This window comes from Mycteria americana, chromosome 12 (genome assembly GCF_035582795.1).
Source record: "Mycteria americana isolate JAX WOST 10 ecotype Jacksonville Zoo and Gardens chromosome 12, USCA_MyAme_1.0, whole genome shotgun sequence".
Taxonomy (NCBI): domain Eukaryota; kingdom Metazoa; phylum Chordata; class Aves; order Ciconiiformes; family Ciconiidae; genus Mycteria; species Mycteria americana.
Window position 1 is genome coordinate 6,508,345 of NC_134376.1, and position 19,986 is coordinate 6,528,330.

Below are 19,986 nucleotides of genomic sequence, written 5' to 3' on the forward strand. Positions count from 1 at the left end.
GGGTTTGCTTTGGTCCAGGTGCTACAGCCGAGATTTGGGGAGGGACCTGCCATGGAGTCATGAAACAAGAGAGAGGTGATCCTCAGCTCCCCTTTCCAGGTCTTGCTCACTGACCGGTGAGCAAGACACAGCCCCGGGAAGCTGCGTGCTGTGGGCAGGATCAGGGGCACCTGGAGGAGGTGGAGGAATGTGCCTTTGCTCATGCAAAGTGAATATGTTCCTGGGGAAATTGCCTGCCTTTTATTATGAAACCCTGCTAATGGTTTGTTGTCTACACAAATAACCATGGGGAATGAAGGCATGCACTTCCCAGCCTGCTCCCTGTCTTCCTGGCTCAGCTCCTTTCTGAACAAACATAACCTTTTGCAAGAATACCTGTCAAAATCGCTTTGAAATATTGAAGTAACAGGATGGGATATGGCTCGCTCCTGGGCCCTAGTGCTCATCCGCCAGGACTCGGGATGTCCATCCGAAGAGACTTGGGAGCAGGATGCAAGGGAAAAACTGGCAAGCAGCAGGGCCCCAAAGGGCTGCATTTGGGGAGCTTGTCGCCTTGCTGTGCTGGCTCGCTGGGCTCCCACACTCACTGGGGGAGCAGAGCAGCTTCCCGACCCTCTGTGGTCCCCGCTTCGTATCGGTTATGGGGTGAGACGTGGGGGCTTGCGACTCAGCTGGAGTTAATCGGGGCAAAATCGTGTCCTTCAGCCACCAGCATGGCCTGGGATTGCCTTCATGGCCTCAACGCCTCCCTCCTACTCCTCACCCCATGAGTAGGGCATCATCTGTGAGTATTTTAGAGATGGGGCAAAAAGCTATTGAGTCTTGGACAGGCATTGGAGAGCAATGGTTGAGGAGCATGTGGCTACTTGGGCGGACACAAGACATGAACACAGGGCCATCCCCTTCCCTTCCAGTCTTGGAGTCCCAAGGGCTGTTCAGGGGCTCCCCAGGGCGTCCATCTCCAAAGCCACTCCTGTGAAATGGGAGTCAAACTGTCCCGTGGGCAGTGCTAGGGCTGCAGGCAGGAGGTGCTGCACTCCCTGCCTGAGGCTGTGGCTGCGACTGGGGTTACCCATGGGGGAGCTGCCAGACGCGCGGTGGTGAGAGTCCCGGGAGCGAGGGGCAGGATCCTGGGCCAGGGCCTGTGCCTGCTGTAACAGGTCTCAATGCGGGCAAGCTGTAAATGCTTAGTGTCTTCTCCCTCAGCAAAAATCACCCCTCAGTGATGTCCTTCTCGGGAGAGCAGCAAGAGGCTTTCTGCTCTAACTCATCGCCGGCTCCCCATCTTGAAAGGTAAGGGGATAACCAACCCCTCAGCAGCCGGCCCCAAGGGCCACCGCTCTCCAGACATGTCTGTTTAGGGAGAGAGACCGATACCTTTTAATTTGCAGGAGAAATCCCATTGCATGGTGGCACCTGCTCAACCAAGAGCCCTTCACTTCTCATCCCCTTCCCTGTTCTTGGTGGTGATGGTCTCCCACCTGGAATAAGGCGGGGGAGTCTGCTTTTCTGGGTATGTGCCTTTTTTCTCAATGTACTTGGAAGTGATGAGAACCTGGACACAGACAAGTGTTGGGAGAAATCAAAACGAAACACTCAGAAACTCAAACACTTCACCCCCCTCCAAAAAATATCCTGTCAACCAACCAACCACCAACCACCCAACAAAAAAGTCCTTCAAACCAAACTCCATCTCTTTCTCTAAAATCCATGATTAAAACCTGGTACAAACAGGTGAATATATATATATATATATATTTTTAGTAGATGTAGTATTGTTTTTTTTTTCTCCTCTCTCTTTCTCATTATACAGCAAACATTGCAAATATAGAAATTTTCTCTGTACAATTAACGACTTCGGTTTACAATGCAATGTGTGGTAAAACCTCTCAGTGAGTGAAAATGTGAACGGGCCTTCAACCGGGTAAAAGTCTAAACTGGAAGACTCCGTTTGCAAAAACAGCCCAAAGGATGGATCTCCTTCTGGTCTCTTTTTGGTTTTTTGTTGCTGTTTTTGTTGCTGTTGATTTTGGAAGGGAAGGAAGGAAGAACACAAACTGTTCACAAAGAATCCACAAAATCACGGAATAGGGACTCATGCAATGCAATATTGGGAAACGCCAGACCTCAGCTCTCTGCCCGCTCTTTCACTTTCTTTTTATATTCAATTTTTTCTTTTTTCTTATTTTTTTTAAAAAAATCAAAATGAAACAAAACTTTTTTTTTTTTCACTCCACAGTTTGTTTGTTTTGTAAAGTTTGTGTTCAAATTTGGTGTGTGTCTCACCAATGTGAGGACATTTTAATATCTCACTTTATATATTATATAGAATATTTATAGATTTTCATAATTTGTTCTCTCTTTTATTTTTATTGATTCTTTTTTTTAAATTTTATTTTGTTTCAAAGACAGTCTGAATAAAAATAGCTGCTGCGGATTTCTTTTGGTCCAGTTAGTGTGTTAAGTCACGAGTTGTGTGAGGACTCAGGACTTTTGCTGGGCAGAGACGCCCTTCCAGTAGTCTAAGATGTCGTGAAGATCCTCGTCTTTGGCAAACTGGACCTTTTTGCGTAGGGCATGGCCGGCTGCCATATACTCCTCCTCATCTTTGTGCCGCTTGCGGTTGAGTTTGAAGCGCTCCCAGATGCTGTGCGATGGTTTGCAGGTGTACTCTGGGCTGGAGGTGTAGCTCAGGTTGTGATATTGAGGCGAGAGCTGGGAATAGGCCAGGTCTCTGGGGCGAGGACGGGTCAGAGGCTCCAGGATGGAGGGCTTCCGCCCTGCCATGCTGTCGTGCTGCTCCCCTTGGTGCGAGCCAGGGTACGAGTGCCGGTGTTCACTGTACTGACGGATTTTCTCTGCCTCTGCCCGCAGGATAGCCGCGGCCGGTGTCACAGTGAGGATGGTGTCAGTGGTGGGGGACGTCTTCTCGATGTATTTGGCTTCTGATTTGTGGCCCGATCCCTCGGAGCGGTAGGACCTGGGGCTCCGTATGGAGCCACTGGAAGAGGTGCTGGAGCGTTTGGGGGCTGCCTCCATGCTGTGGTGCCGCTGGAGAGGATGGTTGTAGCTTTCCTTGTAGACGGGGGAGAGGAATCCGTGCTTGCTGGGGATCTGCTCTGATAAGAGCACCAGCTGAGGCTCCACCGTGGAGACTGCCCCCGATTTCACCCCTTGGAAGGAGGTGGACTCAGATTTCAAGGCATCGATGCAGTTGTTGATGATCTGGTTCACCTTGTCCACCTCCTTGGCAATGGTGGAGATCTCAGCCACAGAGCTCTGGGTGTCCGGCGGCAGGGACAGCTCGCAGTCTCGCCTCTCGGGCTGCTCACCCGTCCTCACCTCCATGTAGTTGCCCTTGGTGGCCTTGGGGGTCTCGCTGCTGTCAATCAGCTTGTACTGCTCAACCTCGCCAGCAGAAGGCAGGTAAGGGATGCGGGTCACCGTCTCCCCACCCAGCATCTGTCCCTGGGACAGCTGGGTGATGCTGGTGGTCTCCATTTCTGGCCCATATTTCAGCTCGATGATGGTCTTCTTCATGCTGCCGGCAGCCTTTTTGTGCTTCTCCTCCTGCTGGCGCCTCTTCCGGAGACAGTAATACACAACGCCCAGGACAATCACCATGCCAAAGAGACAGCCCAGGATTGTCATGATATAATGAGTGGCAGTGGAAGGGGTGGGCACTGGCTCCTTGCGGTTGGGTCTGGTGGGTGTGATGGTGACACAGGTGTGGTTGTACTTGGAGTATTGGTGGACAGAGACTACACAGTAAGTGTAATCTCTTTGTGCTACTAGGTTGCTCACGGTGATGTTCTCCTCCTTCTTCCTGAGCTTGGTGATCATGGAGGAGAAGCCGTTTTCAAACTGGGAGAGGATGTACATCTTGCTGAAGGGGTAGGGGATCTGCACGGTGAGGACGGCTGAGTTGTGGTTGAGGTGTTTCACCTGGATGTTGGGGCGCACCTCCGTTTCGCTGATGGGCGTGAAGAAGGAGAACTGTGGGGTCGTGCCATCGCCGGAGGAGCACTCCTCCTCGGAGCAGGGGCTTTCGGAGGGTGCCGTGGTCACCTGGTACCTGGGAGGGATAAAACGAGGGATCACAGTGTAGGAGCCACCGGTGCAAAGGGAAGAGAGCATGCTCAGAGCATTGCGGTAGCCAGTCCGGCCTTGGCCTAACAAGTAGTAGCCCGTGTAGTCGGGTGGGGAGTCGCACTGCATCCGGTCATACGTGCGTGTCATGTTGGTGAAAGCCTCCAGCCATTGCAGGAAGCCGAGGAGCTCGCAGGAGCAGTAGAAGGGGTTACTGTACAGTTCACAGACAGAGAGCTTGTTTAGGCCCCGAAAAGTGTTGCTGTCGAGTCTCTGGATCCTGTTCATGGACAGGTCAATGTTCACTATGTTGGGGCACTCCCAGAAGGCATTGGGGGTGACGGACTCGATGAGGTTGGCCTGGAGATAGAGGTACTCCAGCTTCCCCAGGCCCCGGAGGATGCCCTCGGTGAGGTTCCTCAGTCGGTTGTAACCCAGCTGCAGCACCTGGAGGTTGAACTGTCCTGAAAAGGCACCATCCTCGATGTAGGAGATCTCGTTCTTCGTCAGATTGAGGTATGTCAGGTTGCCAAAGCGGCTGAGCGAGGCATACTGTACGCTCTTGATCTTGTTGTCATTCAGCCGCAAGTCCACAATGGTGCTGTTGATTTGCTGGGGGATGGACTCGTAGGGAGGCTGGTTTTGGCTGCAGATGGCCAACCAGACAAAGCCCTTGTCCCCCTCGATGAGCCAGCAGTCTGCCCGCACCCCCCCAGTGTGCAGGAGAGAGACGGCGGCCACGCACACGCAGAGGGCTGACGTCGCGGCCCACCGGCGACCTGCCATCTGGAAGGGCGGCACGGAGAAGGGGTTCCTGGTCTGCCAGAAGCGGGGAGCGGGATGGGGGCCGGGAAGATGTGGGCTAGTGCTTCCTCGGCAGCTTCGCTCGCCTCTCCCTTCTCCTCATGGCTTGGAGACGGGGGGGAAGTGTCCGTGGAGAAAGCGGACCTTGGTGCCCACGGTACTCAGCAGCCACCAGCCAGGGGCTACTGCGAAGGCCTGGGTGGCTGAGGCTGGTCCCACATCACCAGGTCTCCGGCATCTCGGGGAGGGAGTCATGAAGTTAGGTGCCCGTGTGGAGGAGTCCCTCTGGCTTAGAGACAAGCCTTCCTCTCACTTTTTATAGTACATCTCGTTTTCTTTTTGCTGCCCATCGTGACACTGGTCCCCATCTCCATGTGCCTCTGTGGGTCTGGCTGTCCCTACTAGGTCCCTCGGCTCACCTGCTCAAAACAAAACACAAGCACAAACTAAACACAAAGGAAAGACAGTCAGTGTTCAGAGGTGTTGGAAATGCATCCCTTAATGTTAGGCACTTGCCTTCCAACTCTGGCTACCACCTTTCAAGGAGCTTTTGGTTTATTTGGGCACTGCCGCCAGCAGCATTTGGCAGCACAAGGAAGGTGGTCGCTGACCATGGAGGTCACCCTCCTTTAAGCACGTTGTCCAGCGTCACATTTTGGGCAGGGGAGAGACCGACGCACATCCAGGGCACCATTTGTCTGACCTATTTAGGTATCTACCTTAGGAGGAGAGGAGTGATGCCCCAGAAGTGTCTGTTCCTCTCCACTGAGAGCAGATGAAGTCTAGACAACTCGCTCTGATGTAGATTTGATGCTGCAGCGTTTTGCTGAGGGGAATCCTAACTGTCTCGCGTGCTGATGTGCGCAGCAGCAGTGCCCACAGAGGGGGATGCTGATTGAGGACACTGTGTCTCTCTGACTGCATTGCCGCGTAGCATCTAGGATAAAGCCCAGCATCAAGCGCCTGTCCCGTTTCTGGGAACCTGAGCAGTAGTTTCAGGGCACTCTTTGACTACAAAACATGCTAGCATGATTGTCCACCATCTGATGTCCTTGTCTGTGGTTGAGGCTTGCTGCCTGTCTCCCAGACCTCTCTCCCCGTCTCGGGTGAAATGGTGCAGAGGTGGGGAGGACCCTCAACCGTTCAGTGGCATAACAAGAGTATTTGCAGAAGGCGGGACAAGACCTTCCCTCCAGCCAGAAACAGCCGTTCGAAGACCAGGAATAGTCTTCACTAGACACAAACCAATGGGGAAAGAAACCTATGGGGCTGCCAGCAGCCTCACTTCCCACAGAAAAACTCTCATTCCTGGCTCACATTTTCCATTATTTTTTCCTGCATTTTTGACTAAACATAAACGTCCATGGACAGCACTTCTACTTCCTTTTGTAATTGCTTAGGGAAACAGGAAGGCAAAAGTGGAGAGGAGGGAACTGCATGAGCATCAGCATCTCCTGGGTCATGCTTTTCCACAAGATGTTGAAAATATCATCCATGGACATCTCTACTGCCAAGCAGCTCTCTGGGCTGGTAGGATAGATGCAGTGAGGTGTTGTGGCAGAGATGGAGTTGCCCACAAATGGGGAGAAAACATCATGGCCTATCTAGAAAAATCCTTCTTAGTACTTTCGTTGGGAACGGGAGCTCTGCCTTGTCCCAGGGCAGACCGTAGGAGGCAGGGAAGACACCACCAGCACTGCTTGAAAACACATCTGGTAGGAACCAGAGGTTTCTTGGACATCCATGAAGGAGACAGGGGCACATCTTACATCTAAATTGTCTGTCATTGGATTTGCAAAATAGTATAAATCCAGAAATTGGTTTCCAAACTATTTCCCAGTGCCCAGGCAGTGAAGGGACTGTGCTGGGTGCTGCACGCCTGAAAATCGCGCGAGTCTGATTCTCAAAGGGCATTAGAGGCAGATGCCATACCCTCGCCTTTGTCCTGAAGAAACCAGGTTCTTTTTCACCCGTGATACCAGGCAATGAAGCAGACCATGTTTCACTGCAGAGATTCCTGTTAACCATTCACAGTTTATACCTTGGTAAACAGGCCAGTAATAACAAGCAGTAAAAGAGTTTATTTGTTCTTTCTGTATTGTGAACAATGAGTCTATTCCCTGGTGGCACAGTTGGGTTTCCATTACATGAATAACAAGATCTGCTCTCACGTCAGCTCTCTGCACGTGAGACTCTCCAGCCACCTTGTCCTCCAGCAGATGCCCCACCAGCTGCTAGGGGAGGTGAGGCTGTAGGGGAAACCAACAGCCAGACACACAGTGCTCCCACCAAGGGCAGGGTGTGCGGTACACCCTTCTTGCAGACTGTACCCTCTGCGGCGGGTGTGCAGGCGTGTGTGGGTGAGAAGTACTGGCCCTAACATGATGCTTCCGTGGGGCCCTGCCTGCGTACTTGCAGGTCTCTCTGCCTCCCCAGTGCCTGGTGCTGTTCTATCCCAGCTACATTTGGCAGAAAGCTCAACACCACCAGGTTTTCAAAAGTTTACTAGAAATTGGGGTCTGGGTGGAGGAGATGCTGAGGGCAAGGCAGCTGAATCTCAGGTCTCCTCCTTCCTGGGGCTAAAAACCTGGACTTTAGCATGCTTTTACATTGCTATCCCAGCTGAAGCCCTTATATCACCACAGTCATACTGATATTGCAGGTAACCCCACTTTGGAATTATACCTGCCACACAGGCAGGAGCACATTTGCAAGGATGTGCTGTTCCTTCCCTGTTTTACTAGGACCTGGCAGCCCATTTTGGCATAGCTGAGTCCTTGGAGCCAGCGAGGAAAGGAAAAGGGACTGTGCTCCCTGGGGTGCTGCAGGTGAGTGCCCCCCCTTACCGTCCCCAGCTGACGGGGAGGCACAGGCTGCAGTGCCAGGCTGAGAGCCGTCTGCTGCTACATCCCTCCCGGCACTGGGCAACTCAATTAACCTCTCTGCGCTCCAGTCTCCTCTTCGGTACCGTGAGATAATGATAGCGCTTCACGGGCCTGTGGGAGGCTGAAGGAAAGTGCCCCGACCTCCTCTTGTTGGGATGAAAATCCCAGCAGATGCGTTGCGCTGCAGGTAGAGAATTTTGCTCCTTCTGGTTGCGAGCTGGGATCTAGATGTGCCTGCTCTCCGCTGCCATGGGGACCAGCCTGGTCTCCAGCTCCTCAGCTTGCCTCCCAACGGGGGTGCACGTTGTCCCTCAGGGTGCGGGAGAAGGGCAGCGATGGGTATTCCTGGCCCTGCAGAGCCGTCAGCAATGGGTTGCCCCAGTTGTCTCATTGGGATGGCATGGAGGGTGCTTTCCTTGCCTGCTGCCCCGCAGTGCTTGCCCTTGGTATGAGCATCTCCCTGCCCTCCTCCATGGGCTTGTGCATCACAGGGACCTCCTGCAGGCAAGGGAAGCCCTGCCAAATTGAGACACCACAGGCAGCAGGGAGTGATGCATCCTGGCATATTCTCTTTAGCAAGCACTGTTTCTGTCTCCTCTAACTCTCACTTTGACCCAGCCATCCTCCCTGGGCAAGCTTGTGTTTCGGATTGCTCTGCAGAGCCAAACCAGCTTTTTTCTTGCAGGGGAAGGTTTCTTGTCACTCCTCCCTGGGGAGGGTGTGGGCTGCAGCCTGTGTCAGAGGGCAGTAGCTAGTGGAGCGGGACCATCCCATGAGCAAAGACAGACCCTCCACAGACCTTGCCAGGCTGATCCCCTATAGCCTTCTCATCACCTGTGGGCCTCCCTCATCTAATTGGAGGTATCAGGGGTGAAGAAGAGCAATGGTAAATGACTCAAAGACATTCAATAAGGCTCCTGCTGTGTATTTTCTCTTCTTTCCTGTACGTTGCCTATCAGACGAGTCCTTCCCAACAACAGAAAGAAGAAAAGGCATTTTATCAGCAGCCTGAGTTTAATTTCAGCTCATTAAAGCAAGTAATTTGCTGGTTTATTTGCTTTGCAAAGTGTGAATAAAATGACAGCATTAAGGAGATGTAAGAGAGGAAAGAGGGGCTAATCTCCCTTTTTATTAGATTGCCAGGACATAAGTGGGGAGTGGAGAAGTGGGTCTTGTTGCTTTGCATGGAAGGGATAATTTGTTCATCTTGTAGGCTTCTGAAAGCCTCCTTCCCAGCATCACGCCGACGCGAGTGTGTGTGGGTGTGCGCCTGCGTGTGTGCGCTGCGACACCAGCCAAGCGCCGAGCATCCCGCAAGGCAGGACGGGAGCAGGGGCACTCGCAGTGGTTCCCGACTCACCTCCCTGTAACAAGCAGATAGACAGTCCAGGAGGTTTCTCATTCTTCCTTTTTCTACCCTTTACCTCCCCTTTAATCTCCCTTTTCTGTTCGTTGCTGCTTCTGAAATCCTGAGCTTGATTCTTGCAGGTTAGAAGTAGAGCAGCTGGTCAGCCAAGGAGCCTTTGCTGTCCCTGACCTCCTGCAGCTGGGACGTGGCTCTGGAGAGCAGGGGAAAGACCCCCCTGCCTCTTCCCCGCACACTGGATAAAAATCAGTAAGAAAAGCTAGTGTTTTAGCCCTGCTGCCTGACTGATTTGTCTTTGCCCAGCTGTCCTGGTTTTAGTCTCCTGGTAACCCAATTGCAGACCACTTTTCCCAGTCCTCTGACCCTCCACAGAGCTGCCTGGGAAAACCTGGGAACAAACCACCTACAACCCTAACATGAAAAATAACCAGGGAAGTGGAGATTTGGGGTTCTCCTTCACTGATTGAGAAAGACGCAAAAGAGAGGAATGAAGACAGTGTGGAATAACAACAGCAATTATTTGAAACGATGAATTTCATCTCAGTCAAAGATATCTTGAACTATGGCACCATGCTGACGATGACAACAGGCCACGTCCGTGGGGAAGCCATGGTACCCACCCAGTACCTTGCAGGAAATATCATTCCTGCACAGAGTTACCCGTGCACTGCAGACACTGCTGTATTTCCCTTTCCTTCTGCTTTCACAAGGCAGCATGGTTTGACCAGCTGAGATGTCGGGCTTATGTGGCTTACAGAGGCCAGCAAAGGGGCAACGACAAGTCCCTCACTCCTTGCTGCTCCTATGCGTTGCCTCTGATCTCCAGTATCCCTGCTGGAGCCTGGATCCGTGCTCCACCCTGCTAATCCTCAGCCCTGACCTGGGTTGTCCTCCCCTCCTACCTGTCCCTGCTTCTCCAGCCCTGGTCCTCATCAACAACCCAGGGGCAAAAAAGGACTGCTGTGATTTTGTGATGTCCACGAGGCTGGAACCTGCACTGGATGAGCAGCAGCAACCTTGTCCTGGCTGAAAACCCACAGCAAGGGAGGTGGAAAGGAAAAGGCAAAGCTGTGGCTCCAAAAAACAGTGCAGGCCGGCTGGTAAGTTTTTGCTTCTATCTCCCGACTAATGGCATCTCAGTAAATTAAACCAGAGCAGCAGCTGCAAGGAAGCAAACAAAGCAGCCATGGGGGCTGGGTAGGTAGAGGGAGAGCGAGCTGGGCAGCACATATAATAATGTGCTGTCCTGGCACTCAATTCCTAATTTTGTTATTCTACTGAATGAGTTATTTCAAACTGTGGATTAGATTCACTGAGTGAAGGCAAGGAGCCAGGTTAACATGCGTGCACGTGTGTGCGTGCGTATACACGCATACGTACAACAGTGCTCCTCTCCTTGGCATTTCTGCATCTCCGTAACTTCATTCTCCCTAGCTGCTCCATCTCCAGCTGCCCGTGTTTCAGCTTCTCTTAGGCCCTCTTTCACAGCTGCCCAGGCCATTTTATCAATAAATGAAGGAGCCCCACTACAAAGAGAGCAATAGCAAAACAGGAGCGATACATTACAAATGATAAATGTTTAGTCACCCAAAGAGGTGGGGAGGGAAAATTTGGCTAACAGGCACCAAATTTTAAAATGAACCTTGCCTCTTCATTATTTGTAAAATAATCTGAGGAGGCAGCTCCAAGATGGCAAAGAAAACATTTATTAGTGATGATGTCTCCCCTAAATGGCTTGATGTCCCTCCTGTATATGTCAGGTGGGGAAAGGAGGCTTCCAGGCAGGTTTTTCTGCTCATTCGTATTCCTGGTGTTTGCTACATGCCTCCTGCCAGGTGATGTTGGTCAGAATCACAACCACGCTGAATAATAAAGATGCCCAGGCCTGTAAAATTCAAGTTCATTCTATATCCAGAGGTCCTGGTACTAATATTGCCCTCACAGACAGGGTTTAGGCAGCATTTTGTGCATCCCAACCTTATTCCCAAATGCCTCTCAGTGTTAGATAATAGAGTTCTCCAGTTCTCCAATTCTACTGTCTCTCCTGCTTTTATTTATTATTTAAGAAAAACAGGCAAGGGAGAAGAGATATATTTTCCACTGAGGTTTGAAGAGAGATGAAGAAGGAATGAAGCAGGGAGGTAAAGGAGGGCTGAGAGAGAAGTGCCCAGCATCGCATACAGGATAGCTTTTACTGAGACCTTGGGAGGTCACAGACTAGATGACAAGTAGCCAGGTGGGAGGCATGGGGAAGAGATCACTTCTCTGGGGTAGGCTGGGAGAAACAAACAGAAATTACACGCTTGGTCTCTATACAGGGGCATTACTATTACCAGTGCATCAACACTCATGGGCTCTCTATGGTGTTAGGGCCAACGCTTCTCTCCTTGGGTTGTTCCTATCAAGGGGAATACAAGTCAATAGAGATCAGGACACTGATGGCTCTTTGGTGTCCGCAGACTCTCTGGCTGCTGGATCATTTTGCAGTCCCTTTGCAGGAGGCATGGGACACTTTCTGCAGAGCAGTGGCCAAATGAATGTCAATCTGAGGAGCCTGAAATGCATCAGTTTGTCAAGGCCCTGTGAAGACACTAATGACCCGGATCAGCCTCACCTGGGGTCTCCACCCACACCCTCTGCCCACGGGCTCAGGAACTCCATATAAGCTCAGCCCTGGGCCTCCAGCCCTCTCCTGAGCTCTGCTGGTGGTGTGCCTGTCTCCAGTCCTGCTTGTGGTCCTGCCTCCAAGACAGACCTCAGACCTGTGCGGTAGGTGGCTTAGCTCCTGGATGGACCCCTCAGACGTGCGCTGTAACTTGTGTCCAGTGCTGCCTCTGGCCCCATCTCCTTTTGCTCCTGACTGGGCTCCTTGGTTGGACCCTGGATATGGTTCAACTCTTGTCTTGCCTGGGACTGTCGATGAACCCTGTTGCCAGCACCTTGCCTGCTGTGTTCATGTGCTGGAAGATGCTACCCTGGGTGGGGAGGGAAGCCCCTCTGCGGCGGTCACCCCTGGATCCTGCCTTGCCTTCCCTTTGAGCAGCCAGCCCTTGCTGCTGCCTGACATGGATTTCCATAGGAGACAGCTTACTCTGCAGCTGGTCGCATGGGGAATTCTCTAGTAAAATGGTTTTCTGGTGTAAAATGCACTTTCTGCAAAATTAAACTTTTGGCTGAAAAGCTATGATCTTTCTTGGAAGTTGAGATTCAGGCCAATTTAGCTGTAAACTTGTGGGTGCTGTAGTGTCCGATGGGAGCCCCAGTTCAGCGCTGTTGTGCCTCCACCAGCCGGGCTGAGGCCGGTGCTGCAGTCTGGGAATGGCCAAAACAAACCTGTCTGCACAAACATTTTTAAGAACCTTTTTGTTCTATGGCAAAATAAATTCTGGGTTAAAATGACAATATTTTCAAGACAGGTTAGCTCTTGGGATTTCAGGAAATACAGATATTCTGCTTTTCACTCAGCTGCAGTCTGAAGTCATTTACATCCATCTCATGCTGCTTAGCTTCCAGGGTCTATCGAGATGACAACCCTATCGCACGCTGCTGTGGGCCACTGAGCAAAATTCTCTGCCGAGTTTAAATGCATAAATGATCTTCCTGGTGAACAACCTCTTAAGCCCAGCTGGGTTACCTGTGCATTAAACCAGCCTTCTGAAATATCAGCACGGGCAGATATGAAATGTCAGCGCCAGCTCATGACAGTGCAGTTGAGCCCTCAGAGAGCCAAGGAGTGCAATTAGAGGGGCAGAGTTAGAGGAAGGTGAAGAGGAAAAAAGATTTTTAGGGGATGTGGAGAACTAAGAGCTCTCATCAGGTACAACAGTAGTAATAAGAAAAGTGTGTTTCCATGGGAGAAAGCCTCTCTAGTATTTACTTGATGGGGTTCTTCCTTAGAAATAATCAGCCTGAATCACAGCTCCCGTTATGCTGATGTTAGGCTGGGGGAAAGCAGGGGTCTGTTTCTTTCCCCACCCCTGTAAGCAGTGCTGAAGATCAAAGCGTGTTTTTCCAGCACCGATACAACGGAGGGAGCCAGCCCCGTGCTGGGAAGCGAAACCGCTGGTGTTCCTCAGCACTGACGATCCGAACTGTGCCTTGCCTCCGCTGCATTGTCATCCTCGCTCAGATCTTTGCTGCTATTTGGAAGAGGGTTTTACTGCTTTCATTCATTATTTTTGCAGGAGGCCCACATAACCCTTTGCATCCCAGACAGGAAAATCCACTTTTATACAGGATGAAATCTGGTGGTAGATCCATGAAATGGTTAGCTTTGTTAGAAATTACTTTGAGGCGCAAGTGGCTTGTTTGCTCTAATTTTTTTTTATGGTCGTATTTTCAAAAGGAGTCTTCCCTCTCTGTCCCACTCTTCCCCTGTGAAGGGGTCTCAAGCCAGGACGTGTGGGTCTCTGGCCAGTGCCCACCTCAGTCGCAGTTTCTAGGTGGACTGTACTGCTGAGTGTTGGCAAATGGACAAGAAAATATACAGCACACGTAGGACTTCATGGTAATGGTCTGCTGTGATCTCTGGGTAGGCAAAACGGAATTTACCTTTTCATCAGCAAGTGTCCTGCACACAGGAATCACTATGGCTGTGCTGTAGGCAAACAGCTCTGCTAACCTCTTACTGACTTGTTCACCTCTGAAGTTGGTCCTGCTTCTCTGGTTGGAGAAGACTTCCAGATGTCTCTTCCAACCTAAATTATTTTGTGATTTTAATGATCTAGCTCTTGTTCTCTGGAGCCGAGGAGCCCAGCTTAAGGCTGAACCCTCTGGCTGTCCACTTTTTGAAGGGGGTTTCTGCCCAGATATAGCAATATCTGGCAAGCCCCAGTGCCCTACAGGCCTAATTTTAGCTCAGTGCTGCAGGCTGGCTTCCTGTCATGGGCTGGGAGAAGGTTAATGACCATCTGGGCAGCTCTCCAAAACCAATCTAATGTTTATTCAGGATAACAGCATTGCAGAGGAAACCACGCATGACCACCTCCATGCACAGCACGGCCCTGCTCCTGCACGTGGCTCTGCTGGAGGAGCTCAGGTTTGTCAGCTCTTGGAGGAGGGACCCTCTCCTCCCTAGGTCAAGACAGGTCCTCTGCAACATTTTGAGCCCTGCCTATGTCCTGACCTCTTAACCCAAACAGATGCTGTGTTTCTAGAGGAACACTTTAACAGGCTGTGGGTCTGTTGTTTCAGCAGCAAAATATGCACTCACCCTTCCTGCTAAAATTTTACAGGATGTTCCTCATGGGTCAAATACCTGTGCTACAAACAAATATCCATGCCACAAGCACCTTGGTTTGTTGGCCCCCATGAAGGGAGGGTGTTCAGCCCCACCGCACCCACCAGGTCCCTGCAGTGCGAGGAGGAGCTGGAGCTGAGGGATGTGGGACAGTGGTCCCAGCCTGGTGGTGGTGGCTTTGTGGTCCTGGATGTTGCAGGTCTGTGCTCGAGCTGGGTCTGGGATGGGCGTGAGAGGAGGAAGGGTTGATGCAGATTAGCACATGAGGTTGTGGAGGGATGTGAGATAGCAGTGACTGTACCCTCAGGCAGAGCCCATAAGATGGCTGTAGGGTGTTTATTCACCTCTGCTGTTTAACAGCTTAATTTCAGCCATGAACTTACAGCCTTTTCTTCCCACCAGCACAGCCCCTGCAGTTACTCTGCCATGCCTTTGATGCAACATGAATGGACATGCAACGGACTCATCCCAAGGATACCCCGCACCTGTAGGGAGGTGAGTACACTGCTTACTTGGGCCTCCCCTTGGGTCCCTCAGGGCTCCGTGAAGGGTTTGGTTGTGCCATGAAGCCTGAAAGCCTGGGATGTGCCGTGCTGAGGGACTGACTCCTTCAGCAACGAGCTCTCACAGACATACATGGCCAGCAGCAGAGCTCTTGCTGCTTCCCTTGGGGTGCGGAAAAAATTGTACAGATAGCAAGAAGTGTTTTCTGAGGGAGCCCTGAGGTGCTGGTACTGGCCTCACCATTGACAGTCCCAACATAGCTGAGTACTTGCTGCTTCCCAGGCATGCTCCAAGAGGCATCGTGAGAACATCTATTTAGTAGGGTCTCTGGGGATGTGCTTCCTCCTACCTGAAATGGTCAGGGAGATGGCTGGGCAGCCAGATGGCCGTTGTCTTGTGGAGCTGATATTAATGTCTCATTTGATTGTGTTTACAGCATGGTTAAGATGGCTCCTAGATTCCTGAGCAGGTATCTTTATCATGTCAAATCTAAACAGGACAAAGATATGGCTCTACTGTGGGCTTGGCTGGTTAAACTCTGTGCTAGTGGCCCTCTCAAGGCCAGCTGATTTCCCACTGAAGCATGCCTGTGCACTTGTGGGAGAAAGCAAAGCCCATCATTGCCCATAGAGGATGCTCAGCCACAGGTGTGAGGGACCATTTGTTCTCCTCTATGGTGTCAGCAAGCCTAAAACCCAACCAAATGACCTTCTACCCAAAAATGTGTGGGTGGAAACAGAGAAGGTTGGAGAAATGGGTCATGTACGTGCCAGGCTCCATCCAAGAGAAACTGTTTGTCTGACATGTACTTAATGCCAAACTGCTGGGGGAAAAGCAGCAGTAGGAGCTATTGGTGTGTTAGCATGGGCTTGTGGCACACGAAAGCCCTTCCTCAACATCATATCTGCTCCTCAGCAGGGTCTGTGGCCACCCTCGGGGCTGCTGTATTTCCCTGCTCATCTAGAGACCTCCAAAAGATGTGGAGAGTGGAAGGAAAAACTCTGAAGTCCAAGACAATAGAAGCAGGGAGCTATGCCAGGATTTGGATTGCCTGTCCTTTTCATAAACATTTCATGTGGAGGTTACCCAAGTTGAAAAAGCAAGTGAACCCAGAACACCCACCCTCTCTGGAGGAATGGAGTTTATCGTTAATAATCTACTGCTAAAAGGGTAACATCTGTTTTGGACAAACTGTAATGAGATTTAAACCCCAGGTGGAGGGAGGACTTCACAGTAATAAATGACTTTCTGTATGTCTAAATAGTTTTAATTTTTTTTCTGGCAGAAATAGCTGCTTTTCACCTCAGGCTTCTTTTTGCCAGCTCTTTTTGTTTAATGATTGCTATTAATTTCCAGGGTGGCAGATGGATTCTAGCCTGGTGTAGTCTGAAATGAGGAAAAACAGCCCATGAAAGGTGTGAGCTTCCCGTGAACGTGTGCACAGGTCACACGTGTGCTGGTGGAACACCACGTGTAGCTGTTTGCTTTCCAGGGGAACTATAGCTTCTCGATAGCTGCTCCCCACCCCTGGGATGTCTGAGCATCTCTCCCTCGGATAGGGAGGAGAATTAACTTTCCTGGTCACTGCTAGGAGCTCTGCCTGTTTAGACCTTGATCATTTTCAGCAAAGCTGCTGATTTCAGCAAGGATTTGGGAGGAATTCAAATGAGCACTTAAGTGCTTTGCTAAATCCAAGCTGAAGCGAGCTGGAGAGCAGCATGAGGTCCCCAGAACATGGGAAGGAGCTCCCTGCCCTGTCTGGACAACACCTGTGGCTGGGTGCTGCCAGGTGATGGGGATTCCTCCTTGGGCATGAAACGTAGACATTTTTCAGTGCTTTTCCCATGTTGTTGTGATTTTTTTCTATAGTGTGGGATGCTCTGAACAGGCAATCTTTCTCCATCCTCTGGCTGTGGACACAAGTGGCTGCTGCTGAACTCACAAGTCCCTGCCGCAAGCTCCTAGTACCCAAAGGGGGACTTTCTTTATTCTCTCTGCCACCACCTCCTTCTCAAGGAGAAGCCCCCTGAACAGCTAATCCCAATTAGTGCTACAGTGTGCTGGCATGCCCTCCTTTCTCCTTCCCCTGCTGGGGAGCATCTCCGGACTCGGCTCAGGATGCACACCCATGCAGGATACATGGGTGTGCAGGTGAGAAGCTGGGTCCAGGAAATGAGGCTGATAATGGACCCCCACATGGCAGCGCCCTGAGGCCAGGCAGCTGCCCCAAGACAAGAGCGTGGCAGAGGACAGGGGAAGGAGGGAGGGTTTTTGTTGCCTGGGACTGGGTGAGCCCTGGGGATGGAGGGAAGCGGGTAGAGATAGAAAGTGCAATGTCTCAGGTGATGTAGATAATCTCCTTTAATCTCCTGCTCAAAATAGCCCAAAGTCAAGTAAAGGAGGGATTATATGGCCTAAGCCACAGTTATTGCCAGGGTGTAACAGACTTAGGTTGCATCTGAAGGGCTGCTGAGGAGGAAGAGTTGCTGCAGCAAATGTTGGCCTGCTGGAAATGCCTCCCCAGCGAGGGTGGCTGGGTGGGCTGGGGACCCTCCTGGGGTAGCCCAAGGAGAGCGGGGGACTGCAGGGTGGGCAGCTGCTGGCAGATTTGGGGAGCCTGCACAGGGACCTGGTCCCAGGGGAGAGAGACTGTCTTAGATGCCCATCCGTCACCTTGGCATTACCGATGGGTTTATTCTTAGTGCAGGATCCAAAGTGCTTTATAGCTATTAATTATCCTAATGGGGAAGCAGTGACTATCAAACCCATTTCACAGATGAGAAACTGAGCTCCTGGGGAGGTAAATGACACATCAGGTGCTGGGGCAGGGATAGAGTGAGGTGGTCAGTCTCTGCCCTCCCAGCTCCCTCTCAATTTTAAGGGGCCTTTTCTTAAATCCTCTTGGCTGCATGTTCACGGCAGCCATGAGGCAGTGGTAGGCTGAAGGCATCTCCTACCCTTTTCCAAAAAAGCCACACCAAGGCTCAGCTGCTGTGCTCCTGCCAGAGAAAACTGAATTGCAGAGCCCTAATCATCAGCTCCTGGCGATGCCTACAAGATAGCAGCAGCACAGAGATGGTGTGAAGTGGGATTGCAACAGGGAGGGAGCAGAGCATGTTCATTTTAATGAGCTTGTCCCTGCCTAAAGGAGAGAGAAAGTGAGAGGCCAACCTGGTTTAATAAACTCTAGCATGCGGATTTAATCAGATGGATCATTGTTCCCCTGCACAGGGATGAATATATTAAAAAAATGATTCAAACTTTTCCCCTTTGTTTTTCATTTGTATTATGTGCTATGGTGTGATAAAACATCCTGGGGCCAACTTGCAAGGCAATAAAAGAGACTGTGAAGGAGAGGAAGGCGCTGATCTGTGTGAGTGAGCCCGAGCACTGTGGAGAGGGAGGCTGCTGCAGGCAGGGCTGGAAGTGAGGGGCTGCAGCATCCTCAGCCCCACACCAAAACCCCAGGGAAGATGCGGTTATGGGGTCTGACCTGCCGTCAGCTCCTTTTCAGGCCTCCAGCCCCAAGCCTAGACAGTGCAGTAAGGTTGTGATCTGAGATGACTAATAGGAGTTTAAGTCCAGTGCTAAAAGCTGTCCCTGCTCAAGCTCGAAACCTCCATCTCACTACAGAAATGTCTGTGCAGAAGCATATCTCCATGCTCCTGCCCCAGGAGGGAAAGAGGGAGTCACCCACTCCCCCACTTTCTGCAGGGACACCAGCTAGGGTGATGTGTTGGTGGTGTTTTGGGGTTAGATCAGACTTGCCTTCAAGGCAAGGGTGTAACAGGACAAGGTTTCTTCTGGACTCTCCCCTCCTCATTATCAGGAGTCACTTCATCACTGTCTCTCCATTGCACCATGTGCCAGGCAGCTAGGAGTGGGGTCCTGGGTGCTGCTTATTTAATTTAAGAAACATTTCATTTAGAGAAACTAAATGGCTTTGGTTGCAAAGCTGCAAACTGTTGCATTGTAGGAGGGAGCAGGGCTCTGCCACTGCTCGCTGGCTGAAGGCCACATCACTGTGCCTCTGCCTGTCCCTGGGCACAGCGGGCATTGCAATGAGGCATGGGAAGGTCTTGATCCAGCACAACAAAGAGCAAAATGGGTCTGCAGGCAGCATAGGTAGGATTGTACCAGTGTGTGCCTCGGTAGTGCACGGCTCTGGGCTTGTGAGTCTCTTGCTACGTGGGTGTGAATAAAGCCAGCTTAGGCAAAATAGTCTTTTGTACTAAATCCTGGACAGACCACCTGAAGCTGTGGTCAAGGACAGATCTTGGGGGCCTCCAAGCTGCCTCCATGGAATTCACCTCCTTTGCCCTGCCCAAGCTCACCACCCTTGGCTCAGGCACAGGCTTAAAACCCCCCTTGCTTTGCTCACTCTTTTCTGGCCTGTCAGGTTGTGTGCCACCCTGAGACGTGAGGAATCGGCTCTCCAAAGCTGGGATAGGGCACCTGGCTGGATTTTAATCACTCTCCTTCATATTAAAGCCAGAGCTGTCAAGGTGTATGGTGAGACAGCCCTCGGGAGGAGAGACAGCCTCCCTGGCAGGTTACGGATGGACACTTGGCTAAAGGCAGCCCAGAGGCATTTTTGGTAGGGTGCTGCAGGTTCCCCTGCCACGGAGCAAGGCTGTGCCTGACAGGTTTGCAGCCCGGCCCTAGGACAGAGGCTGGGTTTGTAGTGAGAACCCAGGAATTGCTCTCAGCTTGGTCCCCACCTTTCTTTGGGACAGATCACCTCCACCAGTGACTGTGGGGTGATGGTAGCATTTGGAGGAGGGAGAAATGGTATCTCCTTCCTTTGGAAAGGTTGCTCTAAATTGTGTCATTGACCCATTCACTGAAAAGTCACTTATGGCCACTTGGTGTTAAATATCGCAAACTTTGGCTTCTAACACACCCCCATGCTACTGCTTCATTACTTTATCCATTACTGTTCATAAACACTAATAAATAATCCTATTTTCATTCCTACTATTGTTTAAGTGGTCATTAATTGTGGTTTATATGCTGTCTTTGTGTGTTTGTGTACGATAGCTTCTTCATGATTCCTTGATTAACTGTGATTGATTGTGTATTTTAAAATCAATTATAAG

The 19,986-nt window shown here is 51.1% G+C and overlaps 1 protein-coding gene and 1 long non-coding RNA gene across 5 annotated transcripts in view; one reads left to right on the top strand and one right to left on the bottom strand.

Annotated features, from left to right (window-relative positions):
* Nucleotides 1–1,769: 1,769 nt before the first annotated feature.
* Nucleotides 1,770–19,986, bottom strand: part of ELFN1 (extracellular leucine rich repeat and fibronectin type III domain containing 1) — a 106,476-nt gene continuing 88,259 nt past the window's right edge. For 2 of the 4 annotated variants that reach the window (XM_075515026.1, XM_075515027.1), the window contains exon 4: nucleotides 1,770–5,312. In XM_075515026.1, the coding sequence (XP_075371141.1) occupies nucleotides 2,485–4,875 (2,391 nt within the window). In that variant the 5' untranslated portion in view covers nucleotides 4,876–5,312 and the 3' untranslated portion in view covers nucleotides 1,770–2,484. Of the gene's footprint in view, nucleotides 5,316–10,524; nucleotides 10,671–19,986 lie in introns of all 4 variants that reach the window. The other 2 variants (XM_075515030.1, XM_075515028.1) reach the window with 2 other exon arrangements.
* On the top strand, nucleotides 14,485–15,869 carry LOC142416153 (uncharacterized). The gene is made up of 3 exons (XR_012777643.1): nucleotides 14,485–14,582; nucleotides 14,786–14,878; nucleotides 15,806–15,869. It is a non-coding gene; the product is annotated as an uncharacterized LOC142416153 (long non-coding RNA).